Source organism: Malaclemys terrapin, chromosome 6 (assembly GCF_027887155.1).
Source record: "Malaclemys terrapin pileata isolate rMalTer1 chromosome 6, rMalTer1.hap1, whole genome shotgun sequence".
Taxonomy (NCBI): Eukaryota; Metazoa; Chordata; order Testudines; family Emydidae; genus Malaclemys; species Malaclemys terrapin.
The window spans coordinates 72,782,602-72,809,114 of record NC_071510.1 but is presented as its reverse complement, the minus strand read 5'-3'; the positions used below and the strand labels follow the sequence as shown (position 1 = coordinate 72,809,114).

Genomic DNA, 26,513 nt, shown 5'->3' with positions numbered 1-26,513 from the left:
CTCCATACTTTCTAGGCTGGTGGAAGCCAGGTGTTTGAAGGTCATTACCAAACAGGATGCCTGGGAATCAATCCATTAAGGCAGAAGCTGCTTTTTTGGATTTTATATTATAAATCACTTTACTGAAGCATAGAGACTATAATGAATTTGAAAGAAAATAAAAACATCTCTGGGATTACTACAGTCACTTTTTAAACTACTTGGAGTTCCAAATTTTCCCCAAAATGAGACATGGGAATTTAAATAATAGATGGAAGGAGATGGGAGGATATTGTCATCATACGTATTTTGTGAGCATTTAAGGTATGTACTGTAATTGCTGGCAGCAAAACTAAGCCAAAATTGGTCCAGCCAAAACCTTCTGTTCAACACTACTTAACAGTTTTACAGCACATATTTTCATCACCCATCTGTTAATGATTGTTGGTTTTATGCTGCTGTATTTGTGGAATAAATCTTCCAGTTTAGCAACAAGTATGATTTGCTTTGACATTTATTTGCCATTAGAAATAAGACATGTGACCACAGCAAGCCATTTCCATTAACCTAGCAGCTAAAAATAGCCTTCAAAAAAGGCTCAGACTTTAGTGTAAGCATTTTTATACAGAAATCTCTTCTTCAATTAAAGGAACCAGAAACCTTCTTGCCCCATAGTTATTGAGAAAGTTATCCCATCATACCACTTAAGGCAATAGAAATTAACTAGTTTAAACGAAGAAGTAGTAAAGAAACAACCTTTTCAAACATTCTTTTCTATACGAAAAAAGAATAAGCAGGTAGCAGTTCATATTGCCTGTTTGATTCATTTTGGGCCACAGTGAAAGAAACTCTATAGCCCAGTAATTACAACACTTACCTGAGAGACCTGAATTCCAGTCCCTTCTCCAATGACTATTTAAGTATTTAATAAAAAGTAGAATAACTACAACAGATGATATTGAGACCATATCCCAGTAGTTTGGGCACTAACTTGAGAGGTGGAAGACCTGAGTTAAAGAACTTGCTCTACATCAGAGAGAAGAGGGATTTGACTGTGGGTCTCCCATGTCATGGGTTGACATCTTGGGTATAAGAAATGCAGCCCCAGGCCTAGCCTGGTGAGCCTTTCAGGCCCCAAACCAAAGTCTAGCCATGGCTTTGCTGGCCCCGGCCTTGACCCTAACTCAACTCTAGTAAAATGGTCATCAAGAGGTTAACTAGGCTACTCAGAGTATTATGGAGCCAAGCTCCACCACCCCATACTTCCTGGGTAGTTAGTGGAGTCCTCCATCCTGTTGTAATGCAATTAAATAAAGGAGCAAGTGCCCAGCATTTTTGTATGTAGTGTAGGATCCCCTCTTAATTAACATGAAGGTCCTGCAATAATTGTTGGAAATACTTTCTGGTGTAAAACATAATTAGAAGAGAATGTGGAGGTTGTGTTAATATTTCTTTTACTTGTTTGTATTTTGGTTAATGGGAACTGTCCTTTAGGAACATATTAGGACATTTACTTGTGGAGAATGTTTACAGGAGACTGAATGTGATACATTTTGAGGCTTTTTTTCTGTGTCTAGATAGTGGATGGCCCTGCCTTTGTAGACTTCAAAATGGTCAGATCATGATTTAATAAACTCATCTTTCAAGAATGCAAGCCTTCTTCAGTAATACTAGCACTTATTGGGGGGACTGAATACCTTAGATATAGCTAATAAGGTATAGAGCCTTTCACTTGTAGGTCACCAGTTTGAATCTATGTAGGCGTCTCTCTCTCCAAGTTCACTTCCAAATGCTTCTCCTATTTTGGCCTACTGCATCAAGGTCATAGATCATTTCTATACTCCACATCAGGGACATAGGGCATTAAAGATCCCTTGCTGCCCAACATACACGTAAACAATGTTTAACTACTAAATTCTGTCAACAGCCCCACTGCTACCCAACCCTCCCAAAACCAAGTCAAAATCAACCATCCTTGCTAAATCCAGTGAATTAAAACTTAGGGTTTCTAGATCATGCCTTTTTGAAGTTTTTGAGTCAAAAGTTTGTAAAAGTTCAAGAAGTGAGAGCCTATTTTTTTAAACCCTTATACCTCTTAAATACTTAGTTCATTTGCTTCAACTCCTCAGAAAATATTTAAAATTTGAGGTGGATTGGTTTAGTTTTGGCAAAACTAGGAAGTGGTCAATATTAGGCTTACAATAAAACACTAGTTTCAATTTTAAGTATGGAGATTAGCAGTACACTATGGGATCTTTTGGGAAGTAGTCCTAGCGTTAACACATCAAAATACAATATAATTAAAGTCATGAACGTAATTCTGTATTTTATTCTATATATGCAGTAATTCTGTATTTTATTCTATATATGCAGTGAACAATAGCATATACTCAACTACAGTAATCATAGCCTGTGTTTCAAAGAAAATCAGGATAATCATTTTAATTAACTATATTGTCATGTACTAGAATTGGCCAATTAATATTGTCAAATAATTGATTTGATAATGTCATGAGATTTGGAAAATAAATCTATAAAATAAATTTAAAAAACAAAGCAAAGCTGTTCACCCTTTTATGGAGATGTTCTAATAATTCAACACATTTATGCAATGAATATGGTAAAATCAAGAATATATATTTTGTTATTCACCCAGAGCTAACAAATAGACTAGCATAGCAGCTGCTTGCTAGTGATCAGTTAAGTGTAACTGAGGTAGAAGAGCTCATTTCTGTAAGAGGTGGTGTTGACAGGATTAAATGAAATGGCAACTGAAGAAAAGACAAGCAACCTTCTTTTTTTTTTTTTTTTTTTTTTTAAGGATCAAATTCAAACTGTCAAAAGATAAAGGTGAAGGCAAAAAGCGACATTTTGAAAATAGGCCTCTTTACCGCCTTTTAGTGTAACTGTCATTAAACCAATGAACCTAAATAGTGTTGTTCTTGCTGGCAGGTTTCTGCAGCTGTGCAGTAACACATGTGAAATTTGCTCAAGAACTGAGGAGAATGTGAAGACTTGAGTAAATAGCGGATGAGACCAGCTCCCCCAGAACTGTTTGGCATCAGCGTGGAAAAGGATGAATAGATATGCAGGCTGGATAGATTCTTGTTTAGTAAAGCACTCAATGCCTATTTATGTTAATCAGTTTGTATTTTGGTATGGACTGGGAAGTTAATAGTGAGTTTGTTCTCTGTTCAGATTCTTAATGAGAACAACCAATTGACCAGACTGATTTCCATAAACATATCTTAGTCAAGGAGTAAAAGATTATCCTAATTTCAGAATAAAAGCTTTCACTTACATGGTTGCTGCTTCTATCATGAAGTCTCCTTACTAAACAGATGGAAGTAATAAAACACCTGCTATTTGCAGGCCTGTAGGCAGTCTAAAATTCCCTGCTTTTCATGGATCACCTGTTTCTCTAATTTCCTACTGACTTTTGAGGTAGTTGTTTAAACACATGGCAGCCCAGTGCTTATGTGATAGCACATTGCCAAAGGCAAGATTCTATAGTGACTCCGGCTGCCTGGAACGGCCTGCAGGATATTTAGTGAAACACAGAGAACTACCCTTTGAATAAGGGTGTCTACTCCAGTTTCACTTGAACATGCTAATCCTGGTTAATCCAAAGTACTAGTCCTGGAAGAGATGTCTTAAAATAGTAGTAGCCACTTACAGGAAAAAGAGGATGCTATGTCCTAAGAAACCAGGGAGGTAAGTAGGAGGGAAACATTCAGACACAGAAGATATGAGCAACTTTGTTCTCCAGTAGGATAAATGGTAAGAAAAGAGCGATCAATAGTTGTTGCCAAAGTAATGCTAGACCTTTTGTGAAGGAAATAGGAATCTGAGTTTAACATGAGATTTTGCCTTTCAACGTTCAAGGTAGTAGTGAGTTTTTCTATACATTCAGGCCTAACTTTTCAGAAGCATTTGTGTGTGCATGTATGGGTTCCAGTAATTGTTTAAGCATTTATTCCAGGGTGTAAGTGGGGAGATAGATACACACAGGATTTTCAAAGGCAATGGCTGAGCATGTGCAGATGTGTGCACTGCAAGAGGCTATGTGCAAATTGGTTGGATTGCAAGCATATCCATAAGCCTCCATATGCACAGCCTGCTCTCAGAGCTACCTGGGGCCCACTCAGGCTCTCAGTTAAACAGCATGCACACTTTTTGTGTTGTAACAACAATGAAGAAGAAAGAATACCACCTCTGTTGGATTTCTTTTCTTTTTGTTGCCTACGGCATATACTCAGTAGCATTGTACTTAGGATCTGGAGTAGAAACAGATCTCAGCATATCCCAAAATCTGAGCATCTCCAGACATTGTTGTTGTATAATCTGAAACAAATAACACCACTTCAGAACCCAAATTTCAAGCTGGCTCCTATGTCTATAATGGACTGAAGGAGAACTCTGGATCCAAGCTCTAAAAAGTAAAAAAAAAAAAAAAAAAAAAAAATCAGATTTTGTGGGTGATGCCCATCTCCAGTCTGGAGCATAAAAGGAGGTGAGACAACTGATTTTAATGCATGATATGTTTAAAATATTAAATCTCCTGCTTCTTAAGTGTATTTTTTTTAAATATGCACTATTCATATGTATAGAACTTCCAGTGATGGAGTGGAACTAAAAGCATTTTAAGCCTCTTTATTCACGCCACAGAGCTATATACTCCAGAGTACTAAAAAGACCTTTAATGTAATTAGCTGCCTGACAAGTGAAGCACTTAAATGACAGACATTCTTTAAGCACACGGGACCTTGATGAAGAGAGTTCAAGGGGAACCTGGCTTCCAGAATAAAGTTAGATTAACTTCATGAAAGAAAGTGAGTAGAATGATATCACAGTGTAAAAGGTAGAAAAAAGAAAATTCATCTTAATAAATCTTGAGGTATAATATGCCTGTAATTATAATTCTATCCGGCACTAGATCGGCTAACAAAAAGAGATTGGAGGTTGCCTGTCACAAATGGCCAAGGAGGACATGTTAGAAAATATCATCAAAGAAAAAAGGTGCAGGTGGTTGTGACATGTAAACTGTATGCAAGGTGGAAGATATGCTAAGCAAGCATTGATTTGGGTACCTGAGGGAGGAAAGAGGAAATGAGGAAGGCCGAGGAAGAATTGGCAGAAGATGGTGACAGAAGTACCACAACTAGTGAGCAACTGTAATCGATGGAGGAATTGGACTGACCAATGTGTGAGGCACAGGAGGAACTAAAGCCTAAGATAAAGCTGCTAGAGCTGGCTGCAGATTTTCTGACAGAACTGTTTTGTCAGAAAATGCTGATTCAACAAAATCAAAAACTTCCATGGGAATGTGTTGATTCTGTCCAATGTTTCAACAGAAACCACGGTGCGAGCTGGTATGTCTCTCTTCCTGGTTTCCTGCCAAGCCTCCCACCAGCTGGTGGACAGGCTGGCAGGAAGCCAGGTTGTCCAGTTTGTGGGCTCCTCAGCTACCCACCTGGTAGGTGAGCAGCCTCCCAGGGCTGGGCAGATTCCCAGGCATTATAATATATTGTAACATAAAAGTTGAGTTGATAAGGTTGAAAGACTTTGTTTAAACTTTGGTCAAAATGATTTCATTTTGACTATATCACATTCTGGTTTTTATATTTTCAAAAGGAAATTTCAGAATTTTTTTTCCATGGGAAATTTCAATTTTCTATTCCAATTTTGGAAGTAAAAAAATTAAAAATGTTGGAATTTCCTGCAGAGTGGTAATTCTGCATTCCAATGAGTTCTACCTAACATCTTTTTGTAGGGAAAAAGAAATTCAGAAGTTGGTCATTACAAACTTGTTTTCTCTCTCAAGGCTTGTCTATATGGCCAATTAGACTGCAGCAAGCTGGGGTGTGAATCTACCTTGTGCTAGCCTGCTGCAGTCTAACTGTCCATACACACCCTGCTGATGCATGTTAACAGTTGATTAATGCACTTTCAGCTAGTCCTGTTTCAAAGAGGACTAACTCAAAGAGTTCTAAAAAGATGTTTGCACATGAACAGTTAGGCTGGTGCAGGGTAGATTCACACCCCAGCTTGTTGTGGTCTGATGGTTCACATAGACAAGCCCCTAGTTGCATCAGAGACTTGGCAGTAGGATGATCACACTCCAGTATTTTTATTAACTTCTTAGGCCTGGTCTACACTAGGCGTTTATGTCGAAGTTAGCGCCGTTACATCGAATTAACCCTGCACCCGTCCACACCGCGAAGGTATTTAGTTCGATATAGAGGTCTCTTTAATTCGACTTCTGTACTCCTCCCCGACGAGGGGAGTAGCGCTAAATTCGACATGGCCATGTCGAATTAGGCTAGGTGTGGATGGAAATCGACGCTAATAGCTCCGGGAGCTATCCCACAGTGCACCACTCTGTTGACGCTCTGGACAGCAGTACGAGCTCGGATGCTCTGAACAGCCACACAGGAAAAGCCCCGGGAAAATTTGAATTTGAATTCCTTTTCCTGTCTGGCCAGTTTGAATCTCATTTCCTGTCTGGACATTGTGGCGAGCTCAGCAGCACTGGCAATGATGCAGAGCTCTCCAGCAGTGATGGCCGTGCAATCTCAGAATAGAAAGAGGGCCCCAGCATGGACTGATCGGGAAGTCTTGGATCTCATCGCTGTGTGGGGCGATGAGTCCGTGCTTTCCGAGCTGCGCTCCAAGAAACGGAATGCAAAGATCTACGAGAAGATCTCTAAAGACATGTCAGAGAGAGGATACAGCCGGGATGCAACGCAGTGCCGCGTGAAAATCAAGGAGCTGAGACAAGGCTACCAGAAGACCAAAGAGGCAAACGGACGCTCCGGATCCCATCCCCAGACATCCCGTTTCTACGAGGCACTGCATTCCATCCTAGGTGCGGCCGCCACCACTACCCCACCAGTGACCGTGGACTCTGAGGATGGGATATTGTCCACGGCCGGATCCTCGGACATGTTAGCGGACGGGGAAGATGAGGAAGGAGAAGAGGTGGACGAGGCAGTCGACAGCACTCACAACGCTGATTTCCCCGACAGCCAGGATCTCTTCATCACCCTTACAGAGATCCCCTACCAACCGTCCCCAGCCGTTACCCCGGACACAGAATCTGGGGAAGGATCAGCCAGTAAGTGTTGTAAACATCTAAACATTTATTTTTAACAGAACAGGAATATTAACAATTAAAAAAATGGGTTTCTCATGATTAGTTTGCCCTAGGCGCTTAACGGTTCAGTCATGGGCAGTGCAACTATTGAAAAAAAAATCTAGCAATGTCCAGTTTTGCATGATTGTCCTGCCCAAGCCGCTCTACTGTTTAGTCACTGCTACAGCAGCTAGAGTAAAATGCGGTCTATATGTCCGGGGATGGAGCAGAAATCCTCCTGTGACATCTCGAGGAAGCTCTCCTGGAGGTAATTGGAAATCCGTTGCATTAGGTTCCTGGGGAGAGCGGCCTTATTGGGTCCTCCGTGGTACAACACGTTGCCGCGCCACAAGACAAGCAAGTACTCGGGAATCATTGCTCTGCACAGCAGGGCGGCATACGGCCCTGGTCTTTGGAGGCTTTCCCGGAGCATTCTCTCTTTCTCGCTGTCAGAGATCCTCATGAGGGTGATGTCGCTCATGGTGACCTGCTTTGAATGAGGTAGGGGAATGTTAGTGTTGGGACTGCTTTACCGTTCCTTTACAGAACTGTAACCGCTGGTTTGCAGCCACGCGGTGGAGGCGGGAGAGGGGCAGCCGAAAGGGATCGTTCCCGGGGACAGCCGCGAGGGTGTGGGACAGGAGCAGAGTTCCTGCTTGCCGGATTGCTGGCAGCAGGGACCGACATTGATTTCAATGTGAAATGAGGCCATTGCTAATATTAAAGTTTTAAGCTGCCACGAGTCTATGGCTTACCATGTCTGCCTGCAACAGAAATTCCGTTGTCCTGACACGGTTCTCAAATGTGCTGTGCAAGACCCCAGGCACTGAATGCGAAGGCCGAGAATTCGACCTTGTGCTGAGTGCGCATGTGATAGGTGCTGTGCATGGTCTTGTTCACAGAGAAAGACTATGTTCTTTGTTCACAACTACATTTATCTTTCTGAGGAATTCACTCCCTTTTTCCCATTCCCACAGCCCCATCTGCGACTGTCTCACAACCTAGCCTGGCATCACACTCCCAGAGGCTAGCGAGGATTAGGCATAGGAAGAAGAGGACACGGGAGGACATGTTCTCAGAGCTTATGGCCTGCTCCCGAGCCCAGGCAGCACAGCAGACCCAGTGGCGGGAGAACTTGTCCCAAATGCAGCAAGCAAACATGGATCGGGAGGAGAGGTGGTGGCAGGAAGACCAGCAGGCGACTCAAACCCTGCTTGGACTACTGAGGGAGCAAACGGACACGCTCCGGCGCCTTGTGGATGTTCTGCAGGAACGGAGGCAGGAGGACAGAGCCCCACTGCAGTCCATCTCTAACCGCCCTCCCCCGCCACCAAGTCCCATACCCCCCTCACCCAAAGTGCACAGAAGGAGAGGCGGCAGAGTCCACGCAAACTCTCACTCCACCCCTGCAGAGAGCTCTAGTAGCAGAAGGCTCTCATTCCCCAAAATTTGACAAGTTCTTTCCTTCCCACCTGACACAAGCCCCCGTCCAAGTTTCACCTCCCAGTTCCATGTGTAGTTGATAATAAAAAATATGTTTCTGTTAACTAATGTTTCCATCATGTTCTTTTGGAGGAGGGGGGGAAAGGGGGATGGTAATTGGACAGGACAGTCACCTTTGGCAGGGTACATAGGCGGGGGCAGGTACAGCAGCAGGGCACATACACAGTGCAGTGACTAGTTGCCCTGGTCAGTCTGGGAGGTGGTTTTCATGTTCTGTAGTGGGGGGTGGGTTGCTCTGTGACTTTGTGGCGGGGGAGGGCAGTTACAGATCTTAAGTGGCGGTCCTTATGCAGGATCACAGAGCCACACAGCAGGAGATCTGTAACCGTCCTCCCCCTGCCACAAAGTCACATAGCCCCCCCATACACACAGTCCCGATCAGGAGGGGTGACAGGCTCCGTTGAAAGAACCAGCCCACCACAGCGGAGCCTGTCAATCCTTGAGTTTAGAAGCTTTCTTTGCGTCACTACACTACACCCGCTCCGCACCACAATCCGCGTCCCAGTTTTAAAAAATTCCCGCGAAAACAGTAGTAAAGAAAACGGTGTTCATTAACAAAGTAGAACTGATTTTATTTCGAAACGTGTGTTGGAAGGGGGGGAGAAGGGGGTATGTAACTGGAGAGGATAGTCAACATTAACTGGGTAAAGAAACGGGGGCAGGTTCGGCTTCTCTGTACACAAACTTTACAGTCACAGGTTACCCTGCTCACTCAGGAACCTAGCTTTCAAAGCCTCCCGGATGCACAGCGCGTCCCGCTGGTCTCTTCTAATCGCCCGGCTGTCTGGCTGTGCGTAATCAGAAGCCAGGCTATTTTCCTCAACCTCCCACCCGCCATAAAGGTCTCCCCCTTGCTCTCACAGAGATTGTGGAGCACACAGCAAGCTGCTATAACAATGGGGATATTGGTTTCGCTGAGATCACAGCGAGTCAGCAAGCTTCTCCATCTCCCCTTGAGACGGCCAAAAGCACACTCCACCACCATTCTGCACTTGCTCAGCCGGTAGTTGAAGAGTTCTTTTTCACTGTCCAGGGCGCCAGTATAGGGCTTCATGAGCCAGGGCATTAGCGGGTAGGCTGGGTCCCCGAGGATGACTATAGGCATCTCCACATCCCCAACAGTTATTTTGTGGTCCGGGAAGTAAATACCTTGCTGCAGCCGTCTAAACAGACCAGAGTTCCTGAAAACACGAGCGTCATGAACCTTGCCCGGCCATCCGATGTAGATGTTGGTAAAACGTCCCCTGTGGTCCACCAGTGCTTGCAGCACCATGGAAAAGTAGCCCTTTCTGTTAATGTACTGGCTGGCCTGGTGGTCCGGTGCCAGGATAGGGATGTGAGTTCCATCTATGGCCCCACCGCAGTTTGGGAATCCCATCGCTGCGAAGCCATCTATGATCGCCTCCACGTTTCCCAGGGTCACTACCTTTGGCAGCAGTACATCAACGATTGCCTTGGCTACTTGCATCACAACAACCCCCACAGTAGATTTGCCCACCCCAAACTGGTTCGCGACTGACCGGTAGCTGTCTGGCGTTGCAAGCTTCCAGAGGGCTATGGCCACTCGCTTCTGGACAGTCAGGGCTACTCGCATCCGGGTGTCATTGCGCTTCAGGGCAGGGGACAGCAACTCACAAAGTTCCAGGAAAGTTCCCTTCCGCATGCGAAAGTTTCGCAGCCACTGGGATTCATCCCAGACCTGCAGCACTATGCAGTCCCACCACTCAGTGCTTGTTTCCCGTGCCCAGAATCGCCGTTCCACGGCATCAACATGACCCATTGCGACCGTGATGTCCTCGGCGCTGGGTCCCCTGCTTTCTGAGAGGTCTGTGCTACTCTCAGACTTCAGGCCATCACCGCGGTGACGTAGCCTCCTCGCCTGACTTATCTGCATCTGCCTCAGGGAAAGGTGTATGATAAGCTGCGAGGCGTTGAGAGCGGCCACAACTGCAGCGATGGTCGCAGTGTGCTCCATGCTCGCAGTGCTGTGGCGTCCGCGCTGTCACTGACTAGAAAAGTGCGCGAACTGATTTCCCGCCGGCGCTTTCAGGGAGGGAGGGCGGGAGTGATGGACGGATGACGACAGTTACCCAAAAGCACCCTGGACACATTTTTTTTACCCAGAAGGCATTTGCGGCTCCACCCAGAATTCCAATGGGCAGCGGGGACTCCGGGAACTGTGGGATAGCTGCCCACAGTGCACAGCTTCCAATGTCGACGCTTTCCCCGTTAGTGTGGACTCACAAAGTCGAATTACTGTCCTTAGTGTGGACACACACGTTCGACTTTGCAATATCGATTCCAAAAATTCGATTTAAGTAAAATCGAACTACTCTCGTAGTGTAGACAAGGCCTTAGAAGTGGCTTCACTATCCTGGTATCCAAGTTAACTAGACTAAAGCTAGCTCAGATATGTTTTCTCGAGCTGCAGTAAGACCACCCCTCCCACCCCCCACCCCCCCCGGTTGCAATGTTGGCAAACTCTGAGAAATAGCTGAACCATTTTTTGCTGAAACTTAAAAAAAACAAAACAAAACAAAAAAACCTAATTACATCAATAAATAAATCAGTCCACAACAGATGTGTGGTATGGAAAATTTCAGCCCAAACAGTTAAAGGCTTGCAGAATTGTAAGTAAGTGAAAATGGGAAATTTTCTTATCATAGGAAGTGATGGGGAATCTAAATTAAGGGCACTATCAACTCACATAGAAGGATACTTCTAGCACAAGATCAGGTGCCAAATATTTAATCTTACATTAATGCTGACTTTAGCATCAGTAATTTGAGCCTAGGAGTCTTCACAGGTATGTAATTTATAAAGATTTTTGACTGCATGTGATTTATCATTGAACAGGGTTTAAATGAAAATTGTAACATTTGGGTTCAGCAGGAGGCTTTGTGTCACTCCTTTCTGTATCTATCCATGTTCTTGTGAAAGCCCCCTACCCATCTCATTTGTACACCCTCCAAAGATAGAAAACCTGATCTAGAAAACCTGCAAGGATTTTGGGGTGATAAACAAATGACTAGTTTATACAGACATCAATGGAGCTCTCTAATATCAGAGATATCAGAAATGAACTTATGTCCTTATGTGATGCTCTGATTGCAATATCCATACATGTCATGACACTTTGAGTTAGGCTATGTCTACACTAGAGACCGTACAGCGGTACAGCTGTACTGATGCAGCTGTGCCCCATAAGGTCTCCTGTGTAGCCTCTCTATGCCGACAGAAAAGACTCTTGTGTCGGCATAATTAAACAACCCCCAATGAGTGGCAGTAGCTACGTCAGCAGGAGAGTATCTCCCGCCAACATAGTGCTGTCCAAACCAACACTTCTGTTGGTGTAATTTACATTGGCCAGAGGTGTATTTTTTTTCCACACTGCTGACTGACAAAGTTTTACTGACAAAAGAGCAATTGTAGACATAGCCTACAGAAGGGATTCATCAACCTCATCTGTGTCTATGCTCCAACTTTGCAGGCTAGAAAAACTGATTGGCTGGATTCCATGGAAGTAACCCATCTTAGTCTTTGGAGACTTCAATGCAAGAGTTGGATCCAATGTTGAGGTCTGGCCTGTGATTCTGGGTAGTCATGGCATTGGACGTACACATGACAATGGTCAGAGACTTCTCAAGCTCTGTGCCAATCAAGGCTTATCGGTGACCAACACCTTCTTTGCTGGTAACATTGGAAGAAGAACATCATGGAGACACCCAAGATGCAAGTACTGGCATCAGCTGGACTTGGTACTGGCAAGATATACATATTTGAAAGATATCTTGTGTACACGATTCTTCAAAGTGCAGAATGTGAGACAGATCACTCTCTTGTCTCTTGCAAAGTGAAATTTCAAGCTAAGAAGATCCACCATAGTAAAACTGCCATACAGCCTTGTATTGACTTGTGCCAAGTCAATGATACTGTCAAGAAATGGCTTTTTAATGAAGAAGCAGCAAAGACAGCCAGAATGAAGGAAACTGCTTCAGATGCATGTGACATCCTGAAGACAAGTATATACAATGCAGCAATCAAGAGGTTTGGAAAGAGTACTAAGAAAAATGTTGACTGGTTCGTAGACCATTTGGAGATATTGCTGCTACTCATTGAGAAGAAAAGATCTGCTCTGATCATCTACAGGTCTACTCCCACTACTGATTTGCTCAACAACTTAAGAGAAGCTTGTAAATTTGTTCAAATAGCTTCCAGGAGGTATGCTCAAGAATTTTGGCTGGGTCTCTGCGACAGCATCCAACAGGTGGCTGACACAGGTGACACTGGATGGTTGTATGAGGGCATTAGAAAGGCCATTGGGCCAACAAGAATAAGACAACTCCAGTGAAAGATGTGGATGGCAATATCATAACTGATAAAGGGAAACAACTGGAGAGGTGGATTGATTTAGTCTGTAGTAGACTAACATGTGCTAGATGAATTGCCTGGGTTTGAAGTTATGACTTTGTTGGATGCCGAACCTACACTAGAGGAAGTTGAACAAAACATCAAAAAGATTCCCAACCACAAAATGTCAGGATCTGACTGTTTACCTGCTGAAATCTACAAATGTGCAAACAAAGACTTGCATGAGGTATTCCTACTCTGTTGGAAGGAAGACACTGTTTTGCAAGATTTAAGGATCCTCGTTTTATCCAACTCTATAAAAGCAAAGGAGACAGAAGTGATTGTAATAACTACCGAGGTATATCACTTCTTTACATCGTGGGAAAAATCTTAAGCTGTATCCTTTTACCTAGACTTCAAAATTTAGCAGAGAGAATCTATTCTGACAGCCAGTGTGGCTTCCGCTAGGGATGCTCCACCATAGACATGGTCTTCTCTGTAGGACAACTGCAGGAAAAGTGCAGAAAGAAGCGTATTCCACTATATGTGGCTTTTAAAGATTTAACAAAAGCCTTTGACACAGTTAGTTGGTCAGGGCTCTACATTGTTCTGAAGAAGATTGGTTATCCACCTATATTGCTAAACTTTGTGAACTCCTTATACGATGGCATAAAGACAACTGTAATGTACAAAAATCAGGAGTTTGACTTGTTTAACAATGGAGTGAAGCAGGGTTACATACTGGCTCCTACATTGTTTAATATTTACTTCTCATTCCTGCTTCAACATATATTCCATGATGTTCCAAGGGTGTCTGTCTTAGCATTAGACATGATGGAGGTTGGTTTAATACAGGAGTGTAGCCAAGGATAGCATCCAGGCCCGCCCCCCTAGCACCGGCCCTGCTCCAGCCCTAATGCTTGCCCCACTCTGCCCGCCAGCCCCATGCTCCAGCTAGGCAGTGGGGTCCAGAGCTCGCCCTGCTCTGCTCGCCTGCCTGGTATTCCAGCTGGGGAGCGGGCAAGCCCCTGCACCCCGACTGCGTTCCCTGGCTGGAGTGCCAGGTGGGTGGAGTGGGGTGAACCTCTGACCCCACTCCCGATCAGGGGCGCTGGGCGGGTGGAACAGGGCAAGCCCTCGACCCCAATTCCCGGAAGGGGCGCTGTGCAGGTGGAACAGGGCGAGCCCTTGACCCCGCTCCCTGGCAGGGGCACTGGGCGGGTGGAACAAGGCCAGCTGAAGAGGATGAGGGGAGGTGGCCAAATCCTTCCTGCCACACCTTCCCCACACCTGTTGTTGCCCACCCAAGCGTCTGGTCCTGGATATGCTACTAGTTTAATATTGCAAGGTTCAGAACTAAGACGAAGGTGAAGGAGATCATCAGAAGGGACCTGTTGTTTGCAGATGATGCAGCCCTTGTGGCTCTCAGCGTTGATGCCCTTACAACTTCTTATATCCAAGTTCTCTGATTCATGCAAAATCTTTGGGCTAGCAATAAGCTGTTACCATGCACCAAGGCTCTTTAGAACCAATTCCAGGTATCACATTAGATGGTATTAATCTGGATGTTGTTGACCAATTTTACTAGCTTGGCTCTACTGTTACCAGCAATGTAGATCTTGATGCTGAGCTCACAAGAAGAATTGGCAAAGCTGTCAGGATCATTGGTCTTTTGCAAGACAGAGGCTGAAACCGTAACAAATTGTCAAATAAAGTGAAAATCTGTATTTGAGACACGTGTTTTATCCACTCTTCTATATGGCTCAGAAACATGCACGACTTATGTTAAGCATATCAAAAGACTAAGCAGCTTTCATATCAGATGCTTGCACAAAATTCTTTGACTAAGATGGTGAGACAGGGTGACAAATGTGGAAGTATTAAATCGTGCTGGTATGTCATTCATAGGAACATTGATTAGTAACAAAAGACTCATGGACATGTCAAGCGAATGCCAGATTACAGGATCCTGAAGAGTGTGCTGTACTCCGAAGCTTGCAAAGGGTCTAGAAGGAGAGACAGACTGCTGCAGATTTCGGGATGCTTGTAAAGATGACTTCATGTCCTTTGGAATCTCTATGGATGGTTGGGAAAGGAGTGTAGAATGCTGCTTTGGTTGGTGGAGTCAGCTTGTAGATAGAGTGAGGTATTGCGAGGCAAACTGGATCAAGGGCATCAGAGGAGGACAAAATCTGCTCTGATTCAGAGCATTGCTAGTGCATGGGTGCCCTTCCTATGGACAGGACTGTCACTCGCACCTTGGGCTCAGCAGCCTTTACAGCATGCTCTGTAAAGAGCGATGGTACCATTGATTGATTGAATAGAGCTAGAAGTGAATGGGAAACAGAATGTCCATCCCATGAAAAATTTCAAGATTTTGAGTTTTTTCACCCCAAATTAGTACACAAAGTAAAAAAAAAAAAAAAGGCATGACATTTTCCACAGGTTTGAAATTCTGAAATATTTCATTATGTAAACACCAAAACATCCCGGGCTGCCTGGCCCACCAGCTGGGGGTCCCAGTAGCTCCTCAGATGGCCATCTGAGGACCTGGGAAGCCATTCAGGCAGCCAGTCTGAGGAACTAGGCAGGCTGGCACAAAGCCAGCTGGCCAGAGTGCCTGCCTGCCTGGTTTCCATTGGAAGTTTTGGTAAGCTCATCACTTCCCATGGAACTTTTTGATTTTGCCAAATCTACATTTTCCAAAGGAATTTTTTTGTAACTAATCTTGATTGATTATTGTATTTATATATAGGGAAGCTGCACCCAGGCTTTTTGGACACAGCACGTTGAAATTTCAAAAGATAAGGCTTACCTCTCAGCTGAATAAACTGAGAAATAGATAAACATTAAATTAGCATCAGCTTTACGCGCTACAGGCTTCTGAGTTGAGCAAAATCAGTATAGTTTTCTGTTAACTTGGAGCAAGTGCTATGAAATGGAAATGGGAAACTGGATCACTTGTGCTGGCAATGGGCTACAGAGCCTTCTGCTACATGTCACCATGTTTATAGTGACCAAAAGTTACTGTTCCAGTAGCTGTTTGTTGACCTATATGAGAAGAGTTTCATTTCAGTCCTGTTCCTACTGGATAGTCAGGTATCTGAGTCATAGGTTGGACAGGATTAGAAGGTACCTTTAGTTCAGCCCTGCAGCTCACTGAGGGAAACTTTTACTGCTGTTGCTATACGCTGCTGTGTATAAACAGAGGAATTCAGTGTACAGGGTGGTTACTCTGGCAGCTTTTATGATCACTACATTTATTTATTTATTTATATATAATAAATAAAATATTATCTCTATATATTTTAAAAGATACATTCAACTTCTTTTTTTAAATTATTACTACAGAATGTAAAGCAGGTCTGCAGGATTATGCAGTGTGTCTGAAATGAGCTGCAGGCTGTGAAGTGTTCTGTCTGTGGTTACCCACCTAGACTGTGCCATTCTAAAAGGCAGTATACCATAGCTGAACAGTAAGGGTACACCCTGGTCTTATTTTTCTGACATGCATGGTACATACTACTAAATATTGCATAGATTTTAAGGCCAGACGGGACCATTATGATCTAGTCTGACCACTTCACCTAACCTGAACTGTGGACACCAGAATGGGATACAGTATTGCCGTAATGTTCTCATTAATGCTTTATATAGATTAATAGTACTACCTCCCTACTCCTACTTGATAGTCCCCTGTTTATACATCTAAGAGAATCTCATTTGTCATCTTGGCTACAGTATCACACTGGGAGCTCATATTCAGTTGGTTATCTACCATGCCCCATAAGGAAATCTGCAATTCTTTCACGGAAGTCATAGAAGTCAGATTCTGTGACTTTCTGCGACCTTGTGACTTCCACAGTGGCTGGTGTGGCAGACTTCTGGGCCACCCCACAGCCAGCTACACCAGCCACTGCGGGAGTGACCCAGGACCTGGGACCAGCTAGCTCCAGGGACCGGCCGAGCAGCAGCTGGTGTGGCTGGTCCTGCAGACTGCCTGAGCAGCGGTCCCGGGGAGCACCAAAGCTGCGGTCCCGGGGGCCTGTCCCAGAGCCAGTCACACTGGCTGCTGCTTGGGTGGCTCCAGGCAGCTGGCTCCGAGGACTGCTGGAACATCCGCTGGTGTGGCTCCGGGGAGGGCCCAAGCAGCGGTCCTGGGGGTGCCTGGGAATGGCCCGAGCAGCAGCGTTCCCAGGATGGCTGGAGTAACAGCCCCCGGGGCACCCACAGGCATCTGGAGAGCGGTCCCCAGGAGCAGCAGCTGGGGGGCGGTCAACCCCCAGTATTGGAGCAGGGCCCCCCCAGCTGGGGTCCCCTGAAGCAGCAGGGGACCAGAAGTAGAGATTTAATCAGGGGTATTTTTGGTAAAAGTCATGGACAGGTCACAGACAGTAAATTTTTATTTATTGCCCCTCACCTGTCCATGACTTAACAAAAATATCCCTGAATAAATCCTAGCCTTACCCATAAGTTCTTTTCTGTGTCACTTTATTCCAGAATACAGTCCCCCATCCTATAAGTGTGACTTACATTCTTTGTATCTAGATATGTGGTCTTGCATTTGACTGCATTAAAATGCATACTGTTCAGATAAGCCAACTTTACTAAGAAATCTAGGTTGGCCTGTATAACTGACCTGTTCCTATCATTATGTACCAGTTTTGCCTGGGATCAGTATCTGACTGACTGGCCTGTAGTTACTTGAATTATCCCAATTACCCCTTTAAAATATTATGACATCTGTATTTTTTACAGTCCTCTGGAATTTCTCCAGTGTTCCAAGATTCGTTAAAAATCATCATAAACGGTTCAGAGAGCTCATAGGCCAATTTTTAAAACATTCTTAGGTGCAAGTTATCCAGTCCTGCAGATGTAAAAATGTTTATTTTTAATAGTTGCTCTTGAACATTCTCCCTAGTTACTGATGGAATAGAAAGTATTTCATTGTTACTGTAAGAAATAAATACATTATTTGGGTTCTCTCCAAATACAGAACAGGAATATTTATTGAATGCTTCTGCCTTTTCTACATCATGACTAACAATTTTGCCATCCTTATCTAGTATTGTATCTATAGCATTGCTAGGATTTCCTTTGTTTCTTATATATTTAAGGAATTCTTTCTGGTTGTGCTTAACTCTACTGGCCATTGATTTTTTTTTCATTAGTACCTTTAGCTGCCCTTATCAATTGTCTTTCTGCACTTCCTAACTTGTACAGATTTGTACTTATTGCTGTGAGCTTCCCCACTTTTCCATTGGTTATATATATATTTTTTATTTTATTGCTGCCTTCACCTCCAAACTTAACCAGGATATATATTTTTAACTAAAGATTTGTGATTACAGGGGCAATTGTGGGGCCTTGAGTTTGTGTTATGACTAAGCATATGTATTGGGCTTAACCCCTTAAGAATCTTCCCTTTAGAAGCTAATTTTAAACCTTCCCAACTACTCTAGCCTGTCTGCTATCCCAGTTCCCCTTACTGAGTTGGAGGCTACTGTATCTATATATGTATTTCAGTGTTTAGAATCATCCTAATTGATAGAGAAAATGTTGAAAGAACATTAAATTCTAAGACCTTTATATACAGGGTGAAAACTAATTAGAATTGGTAATAGAGTAGGCTTAACATTCCATTGTTATACACGAATGGATATGTTTGAAAAATAATTGGGTTTCTCTAAATAGTAGAAGAGAAACTGTGCTCAGGAGAGAGCTGGTCTGAGGTGAGTGTTCAGATGAGGAACTGTATTTTCCTTCCAGAAGACCACATCTTCCTTACTATACAAAACTGAGGGAAAAGATCAGTTCAACAGCGAAGATAATATCAGATTATAGCTCTCCTCCCTATGTGTTAAATTCAAGCCATTCTGCCTTCAAGAATACAGAAAATAAAGGGGAAAGAGGAGGTGAATTTTTCAAGGAACTGTTTACTTGTAGAGGATTGTTGCATTCTTGCCTATGCAAACCTCAAAGAAGCTGACAATGACATGTATCAGTAACTGCCAGAGGTTCCACTTCCTCCATCTGAAAGTGGGTTTGTTGTCTAGAATACTAGCTATTTTTATGGCCTCAGACTATTTCACTTGTAACTGTTCCTTTCAGAGGGAACTTTAAATCATCTCTGTCTATAGCCCTTTATTGCATCCCTGCTCAAAGCACTCTGAATTGCAGAGGGACTCGTATTCTGAAGGCTAAGTTCAGATTTGTTGTATTGTACTTGTGAGCCCTGAAACCTCAATTCTCCCAGTGATCTTTTATGGCAATTGATAGGTGAATATTCTCTTACTCTTTGGAAACACACAGTCATGGACTGGCAGAATTTTTCTGCAAGGCTGGGGTTCTCAATGAAGATTCCAATTTTTTTTTCCAATGGCCAAAAGGTTCATGAGAAACTTTCTCTGCCAGAAAATAAATGGGGACTGCATCACTCTCCATGTATGTTCTTCCTCTTGAGGAATTTAAGTTGTTAGACACCACAGTGCAGTACTTTTTTGCTTATTTAAACATGTTCAGCCAACTAGTTTCCACTATAATCTTGCATTTTGTGCCCCTTTATGCTTCCTTATTCTGGCTGAGACTAGTATGAAAAGTTCCAAATACCACAATGCAATGCATGATGACTAACCCCAGTTTATAGACTCGAGTGGTTCAAATAGTACCAATAAACAACCAAAGCCCCAAATGCCTATCTGAGATCTGAAGCCAGCCTCTGTTCTCTTTTCACTAGATGTAAACTGTCAGGCAGAGAAGAAAATTTACCTAAATTTAAAGCTGTGTGAAAATGGCATCAGAACTTGCATATACAAAACTGAAGGCAGGTCCATTTCCTCAGCCAAATTCCTTTCGCCAAACATTTTTCAAATTTTGACATATAAAATTCAAATGAACATAGGAAAAATTTTCCCAATTTTTTTTATGAAAAGTTTTCCCTGTTCCTGTACTAGCCATTGAGCTTATTGAAATTTTTCAAAGCTTGAAGGGGGGAGGGGGAAATAAAGGGAAGGTGGAACATTTTTGGGGAAAATTCTTGCTATTTTCCCACATTTCTCCCCAGACATCGCTATAAAACATATTTATGCATGCACCTGTGACTTTGCGTGGTGAATGTGGGAATTTTGATATTTTTTATTCTAATATGTGCCTTGGTTTCCGCATGTGTTTGGAATTGCTATGCACTGAGTATAAAGAACAGAACACATGAGGTGTTTTGTCATATAACTATCTGGGGAGAAACGGTTGTTAAGAACTGACTTGGACCAACCCGCATCAATGGAAGACCCTACAGAGCCAGTGGAAACCCCAAGAACTGAACAATTGGCACTTTCCAACAGGGGGCTCCCACCTTGGCTGGGTGAAGCATAGGTGAACTCAGAAGGAAGACAATGGAGGCGATGGCAGGAGGTAGTAAGAAGAACTGGGCCCAGAAAGAGATACAGGGTTCTCCTGTAGCTAATAGCTTGTGTACACTTGAAACTGTGCTGCTATAGCACTTTAGTATAGAAACTACATATGCTGACCAGAGGGCTTCTCCCATAAGTTTAGGTAATCCACTTCTATGAGACACAGTAGCTAGATCGATGGAGGAATTCTCCTGTCAACTTAGCTGTCTGTCTACATCGGGGTTAGGTTGGCTTAATGACATCACTTGGGGTGTGTGGATTTTTTATATCCCTTAGCGACATAGCTGGGTTAGCCTAATTTTCTCCTGTAGACCAGGCCTAAGACAAAGAAAAAGGAAACCAAGATGGTTCCTACAGCAGCATGGCTCAAGGGAACTCTGATGTTGGCCACCATGGACTGTGCTTTAACCTTTGCTTCTCATTGATACCCAAAGGACTTTTGATGCTCTGTTCCAGTTGACTAGTAACCCTTACTCTGCTTTGAATAGGTTTCTCTGGTGCCACTGCAAATACTCTCTAAGGTGCATTGATCCTACAGAGGGGAAAACTCTCTAAACAGGAGTCTAGCTTAGTTGGACTTACTCAGCACAGTTCAGGGAGTGAAACAAGAGTGTTGGAGCCAGAGGCTCAGTCTTGGAGGCATTAAGGCCACATGGCTTACCCTTGTGGAAGAGTTGAAGCCCTTGGGGGCATGGCACACTGAAGGGGTACCTCCCAAGGACTGTTTAAAAGCTGGGGCATAGCACTGATCCTGTGGGACCAATGACACCTTGGCTGAGTATATAAGATAGGTAGTTTGTGACAGAGTGCTGAGGCCTGATAAGTGGGTCAGTACTCTGATCACTGTAGCCTCAGTTAGTTTCCCCAGTGATGGCTGATTGAGCAATTAGCTAATCAGAAAGAGACAGTAGGGAGGTAAGGAACTAATTTGCCCTCAGCTGGCTAATCTGATAAAAGTGAGGAAGGAATTGTTACAAAGGGAGGAGGACTGGCTAGCTGAACCCAGGCTGAAAGAGCTCCCAAAATGCGGTGATCTCTTTCCCTTTTATGGCCCTGGTAAAGAGAGACTGAAAAATGTAGGGACTGAAAACAGTGATGTTCTGTACTGATGTTGGTGGAAGGATTTGAAATAAAATACAGACTGAATACTAGAAGAAAGTGGGTCTGAGCAATTTCTGGGGCATCGAAGGATGGGGACAGGACACCGTGCTGTCACACAGTTACATATTGCTGCCTTTGGATATAGACAGAAAATGCGTGCCTGTAATTTTGTGGGTGTAAATTTAGAGGTCATTTTGGACATTTGGCCCCTAAGGTGAAACAAAATTTGTCTCTTCTCCAACTATTTTTACTACTTCCCAATAGCAGAAAGCAACTATTTGATGGTCAAAAACTGCATTTTGTATGGAAACACTCCTTTTCAGCAATGGAGGGTAATTATGGGAGAGCCAAAACCAGTAGGTCTCAGGCTGTTGAACAAAATAGAGAGTAAAATATATATGGAAAGAACTTTGTGACTTGTGAATGATGGTGTTGTCATTGTTCCTCTTGGTTCTACCTTGTCACATAGGTCTTTGCTAGGTTTGTGGAGTTTTGATCCCTCTCCATCATCTTCTTAGTCATGGGGGAAAAACTCTGAGTTGATTCTTTCGAATTGATTTTATAGGAAGTACTGTGCACTAGTGGCAGCTCATGTATTTACACAACTGAAAGATCTCTTCTGAATGGATTCTAGGTACTCTTTGAGAACACGCAATACCGTCTTCTGCACTGGGAATGTCTAGACCACAACAGTTTTCCCCACAACTTACCCAGTCAGCTAAATTAAAAGCCTTGAGTGGTGCATCAGGCTGGGAGACTGCAGATATTCCCAGAAAAGGCATTCTAGGTTAATACTCTTTCGATTTGAATTCCTTGTGATTTTTGCATGCTTCCACTTCTTTTGCTATCAAATCAAATGAGCCAAACATCATTAGAGCACTTTGTGGTCTTCACATATAGGCGAATTACATGTTCTTTATTCATGTCTTGTAACTGTAGTCACTTATAAAAGTTCTACTGGTGACTGAAATCAATCAATCATTTTCTGGATATGCACTTGAAGCCTATGATTGCTTACTTCATTTCCTACATTATACTGTTGTAGCTCTGCTGAGAGCAAATAATACAAGGAGAGCACCTTTTAGAGTTCAGTATATGAGGTTATTTGTTCTGCAGCAAATTAGGTACAAAGCTAAACTGATTGCTTTTCTAATTTCTTGTCACTCAGATAGCTGGCCTCAAGATAAGATATCAATATTTGCCAAGTTACAGGTGTGGAACAGCCTTACCAAAGATGACTCCTTACTATTGTTTCTTTCTAAAGTTCTCTTTCTTTGCCCTCACACTTTTCAGGGCTAGACAATGCACTGAAATCACTATTCCAAAGCTTCTGTGAGATGCAGCTTCTCTGCCTTTCTCTATGGTGTTTTGTAACAATTATCCCAGGAAATTAGCCAAAACCCCCGCATAACACAACAGTGAAGGCATTGATTGGATACTGTGACAGAGCACCGGCTTTGCCTTGGGTTAGGGTTTGCCTCAGTGTAGCCTCTCTCCCCTCCTAGAGGCAAAAGTTACAGCTTACTGATCCACTTTCATCATCAGCCAGTAAACAGGTTTGGTGTAAGAACCCTCTTTAGTCCCTAGCTTCCTTCTCAGGGAGTATTTGTATAGAAGTTGGGGGAGAGGGGGTTGGGAGGAACCCAGGCCCACCCTCTTCTCCAGGTTCCAGCCCAGGGACCCTAACTGACAGCAGCAATAGGTAGTTTTCCTATACTACTGGAGCTATAGCTCTTCCCTGGGCTACTTCCCCAAACAGCCCCTCCTAGGTACCTGACCACTCCCAGCTCTTTTACTGCACACCTTCTTTCTTCCAGTCTTCCCACAACACACCTACTTACTCCCAGTTCCTACCAGCCAGCCTCTCTGAAGGGGCTTCCATTTAAACTAGTCTCAGCCGATTCTAAATGGGCTTCAGGTGATCTGAAAAAGTGATACAACCGACAGTCTATGGGGAAATAGGCAGACAGGTCTGTGTCTCCCTTCCACAGCCGAGAATGGAACCTGAGATTCCCTCGTCTCACTATTCTTCTGCACTCAGCAAATATTTGTGAACCCCACTGGCTAAGTGTCCCCATTCCCCTCTAGTGATGGCCCACACAGAGAATGATAATCTGCTTCAGCTGTCAGTTGCTCTGTTAGCTCCAAAGGCAGAAGTCTGTGCAGTGGATCCAAAGGTTCCCAACCCTGCTGATTTACCGTGTTGGTTTCAATGATACCGTATATCATATGATATAACTTCTGTGGTTTTATTTGTTTGTTACACAAACCTAGGAAAGTACATACACACATGTGCATGCGTCCAAACACTGGGGTTGCAAAGTCAAACACTCAAAAGTGAGGAAATGCCAGAACTAAGGGTACTTGTGCAACCTTAATTTGTCCCCCCACACACACCCTGTGTGCATATGCCTTATGGCATAGTCTTTAATTATATGATCACATACTATATTTTACAGCCCTCTGCTACCTCATTCAGTGAACAGACTGGATGATGATCACTGAATGAGCAGCTATTCAATATTTTGTTTTATCTTCCTCATTCAGTGAGTGACCATTGGCCTTATTTAGTGAATGTTATTCAGACCCTTCTCTGGATACAAAAGTATTCATTTCCTCATGGGCTTTTCTATAGTGTTCATCACTATAGTATCTGGCTGCTTTACAAATATTAGTGAATCTAATAAGTCTCTGTGAGGTGTGGTGGCATTATTATCACCATTGTACATATGGGAAATGGAGTCAAAAAGTACACTAATTTTGGGTGTCCAATTTGAGATGCCTAGAACCTGATTTCCAGTGTACTTAGCATTGTATAGCTCTCCACATGTTCAAAGCTCAGCTCTCATTGACTTTAGTTGAAGCTCTGAGGGCTCAGTACTTCTGCAGATGCCACGATCTTAAGATGGGCAGTCAAAAATGAACACAGTCAATGGGCAGTTGTGAAAAGCTTTAAGTAACTTGCCCAACGTCATGTGGAAAATCTGTGGCAGAGGTAGGGATACAATCCAGTTCTCCAGGATAGCATTCAGTTGCCTTAACCATGAGTTAGTCCTTCTTCTTCTGCAATCTGCTTCCTAATTCACCACACACCTTCTCACTTCTGCAACAAATGAGACAGGGCACCTACAGTCTCCTTCATTGAACAGCCCTGATTTGTCCCTAGAGTTGGTCCATTCTGTGCATTGAACAAGGCAGGGGTCCCATGAAAAAACAGATTTTTTTCCTGTATTTTCCTAACTTTTGTGGGCTTCACTTTGCAACCTGAACATTCTTGTGTATAGTTACACATACAAAACTATGTTAAATTATCTGTTGCAGAAGCTAAGTCATTGGTTGGAGCTTTGATCCAATCCAGCCTAAAACAGTTCAGCAACATATCAGCCTGTAGTAGGTCCTAGCAAATTATCTGTTGCAGAAGCTAAGTCATTGGTTGGAGCTTTGATCCAATCCAGCCTAAAACAGTTCAGCAACATATCAGCCTGTAGTAGGTCCTAGCCGGGGCTCGACCCTTCCGGACAGGAGGGGAGCCACACCGACTCACTACTGTGGGAACAAGTAGTCAGTTAGTCCCGGAACTCCGGCTCTTTAGTGCAGAGTCGGAGCAACCACAGTTAAAGTTCAGGCCCTTTACTGCAGGGGCTGAGCGAGCAAATAGTTCAGAGCCCAGGCCCTGGATCCGGGCGGGGCAAACACAGTTAGGCTCAGGCCCTTGTTTGCAGGGGCTGAGCGAGCAAAGAGTTCAAAGCCCAGGCCCTGGATCAGGGCGGGGCAAACACAGTTAGGCTCAGGCCCTTGGTTGCAGGGGCTGAGCGAGCAGACAGTTCAGAGCCCAGGCCCTGGATCAGGGCGGGGCAAACACAGTTAGCTCAGGCCCTTGTTTGCAGGGAGCTGAGCGAGTGAATAGTTCAAAGCCCGGGCCCTGGATCAGGGCGGGGCAAACACAGTTAGCTCAGGCCCTGGTTGCAGGGGCTGAGCGAGCAAATAGTTCCAAGCCCAGGCCCTGGATCAGGGCGGGGCAAACACTGTTAGGCTCAGGCCCTTGTTGCAGGGGCTGAGCGAGCAAACAGTTCAAAGCCCAGGCCCTGGATCAGGGCGGGGCAAACACAGTTAAGCTCAGGCCCTTGTTTGCAGGGGCTGAGCGAGCAAATAGTTCAGAGGCCAGGCCCTGGATCAGGGCGGGGCAAACACAGTTAAGCTCAGGCCCTTGTTGCAGGGAGCTGAGCGAGCAAATAGTTCAGAGCCCAGGCCCTGGATCAGGGCGGGGCAAACACAGTTAGGCTCAGGCCCTTGTTGCAGGGGCTGAGCAGGCAAATAGTTCAAGGCCCAGGCTTCTGTAGCCGAGCGTTGGGTGAGGGGGAAGCCTGCCACCCGTACGGAGGGTGGCAGGGGGGAACGCAGGCCCACCCACTCCACTGCGTTCCAGCCCGGGGCCCTAACAGCGGTTGCTGCCGCTGCTGGTCAGTGGGGTATCCAGACCGCAACACACTGACATAGGCTCACACTCAGTTGCAGCCGGACCGGGGTCGGCTACCCCCGGGCTACTTCCGTGATCCCCCTCACAGCCTACCTCGGTCGTTGCGCCGGGATCGGGCCAGTCCACCTGCATGGGCTCCTCTCTGCCCGGGCTCGGCGGCAAGTCTGGTAGCTCTGCCGGGAAGTCCGGCCAATGGTCCTCAGGCGGCTCCTCTGGATAGCAGCAGGGGCTGAGGGGTTCGGGTCCAGTCTCACCCTCAGGGTTAGCGGGGTTCGGTTCCCAGGGGTTCTCCCAGTGGCGGGCGTGAACGGGCTCCGGCGGCTCCTCCTCGTAGCGGGCCCGGGGTAGCTCAGGCCAGCTAGGGTCTCCGACGGTCTCCTGGCCGGGAGCTCCCGGCCGCACGTCTGCTCCCTGTGGTGGCTGGCCGCCAACTGAGCTCTGGCGGCCGGCCTTTATACTTCCTGTCCCGCCCCTTGACTTCCGGGGGGCGGGGACAGGCGGTGGTGGTCCCACCCACTCTGGTGCCGGCACGTGGGCTCCCTCTTCTGGGCAGGAGGGG

The 26,513-nt window shown here is 44.7% G+C and overlaps 1 protein-coding gene across 1 annotated transcript; it reads left to right on the top strand.

Moving 5' to 3' along the window:
• The first annotated feature begins 6,823 nt into the window (after positions 1-6,823).
• LOC128839805 (uncharacterized) lies at positions 6,824-8,599 on the top strand. Its single transcript, XM_054033086.1, has 2 exons — positions 6,824-7,096; positions 8,092-8,599. The coding sequence occupies exons 1-2, from the start codon at positions 6,925-6,927 to the stop codon at positions 8,565-8,567; spliced, it is 648 nt and encodes a 215-aa protein (XP_053889061.1). The 5' UTR covers positions 6,824-6,924; the 3' UTR covers positions 8,568-8,599.
• Positions 8,600-26,513: the final 17,914 nt, after the last annotated feature.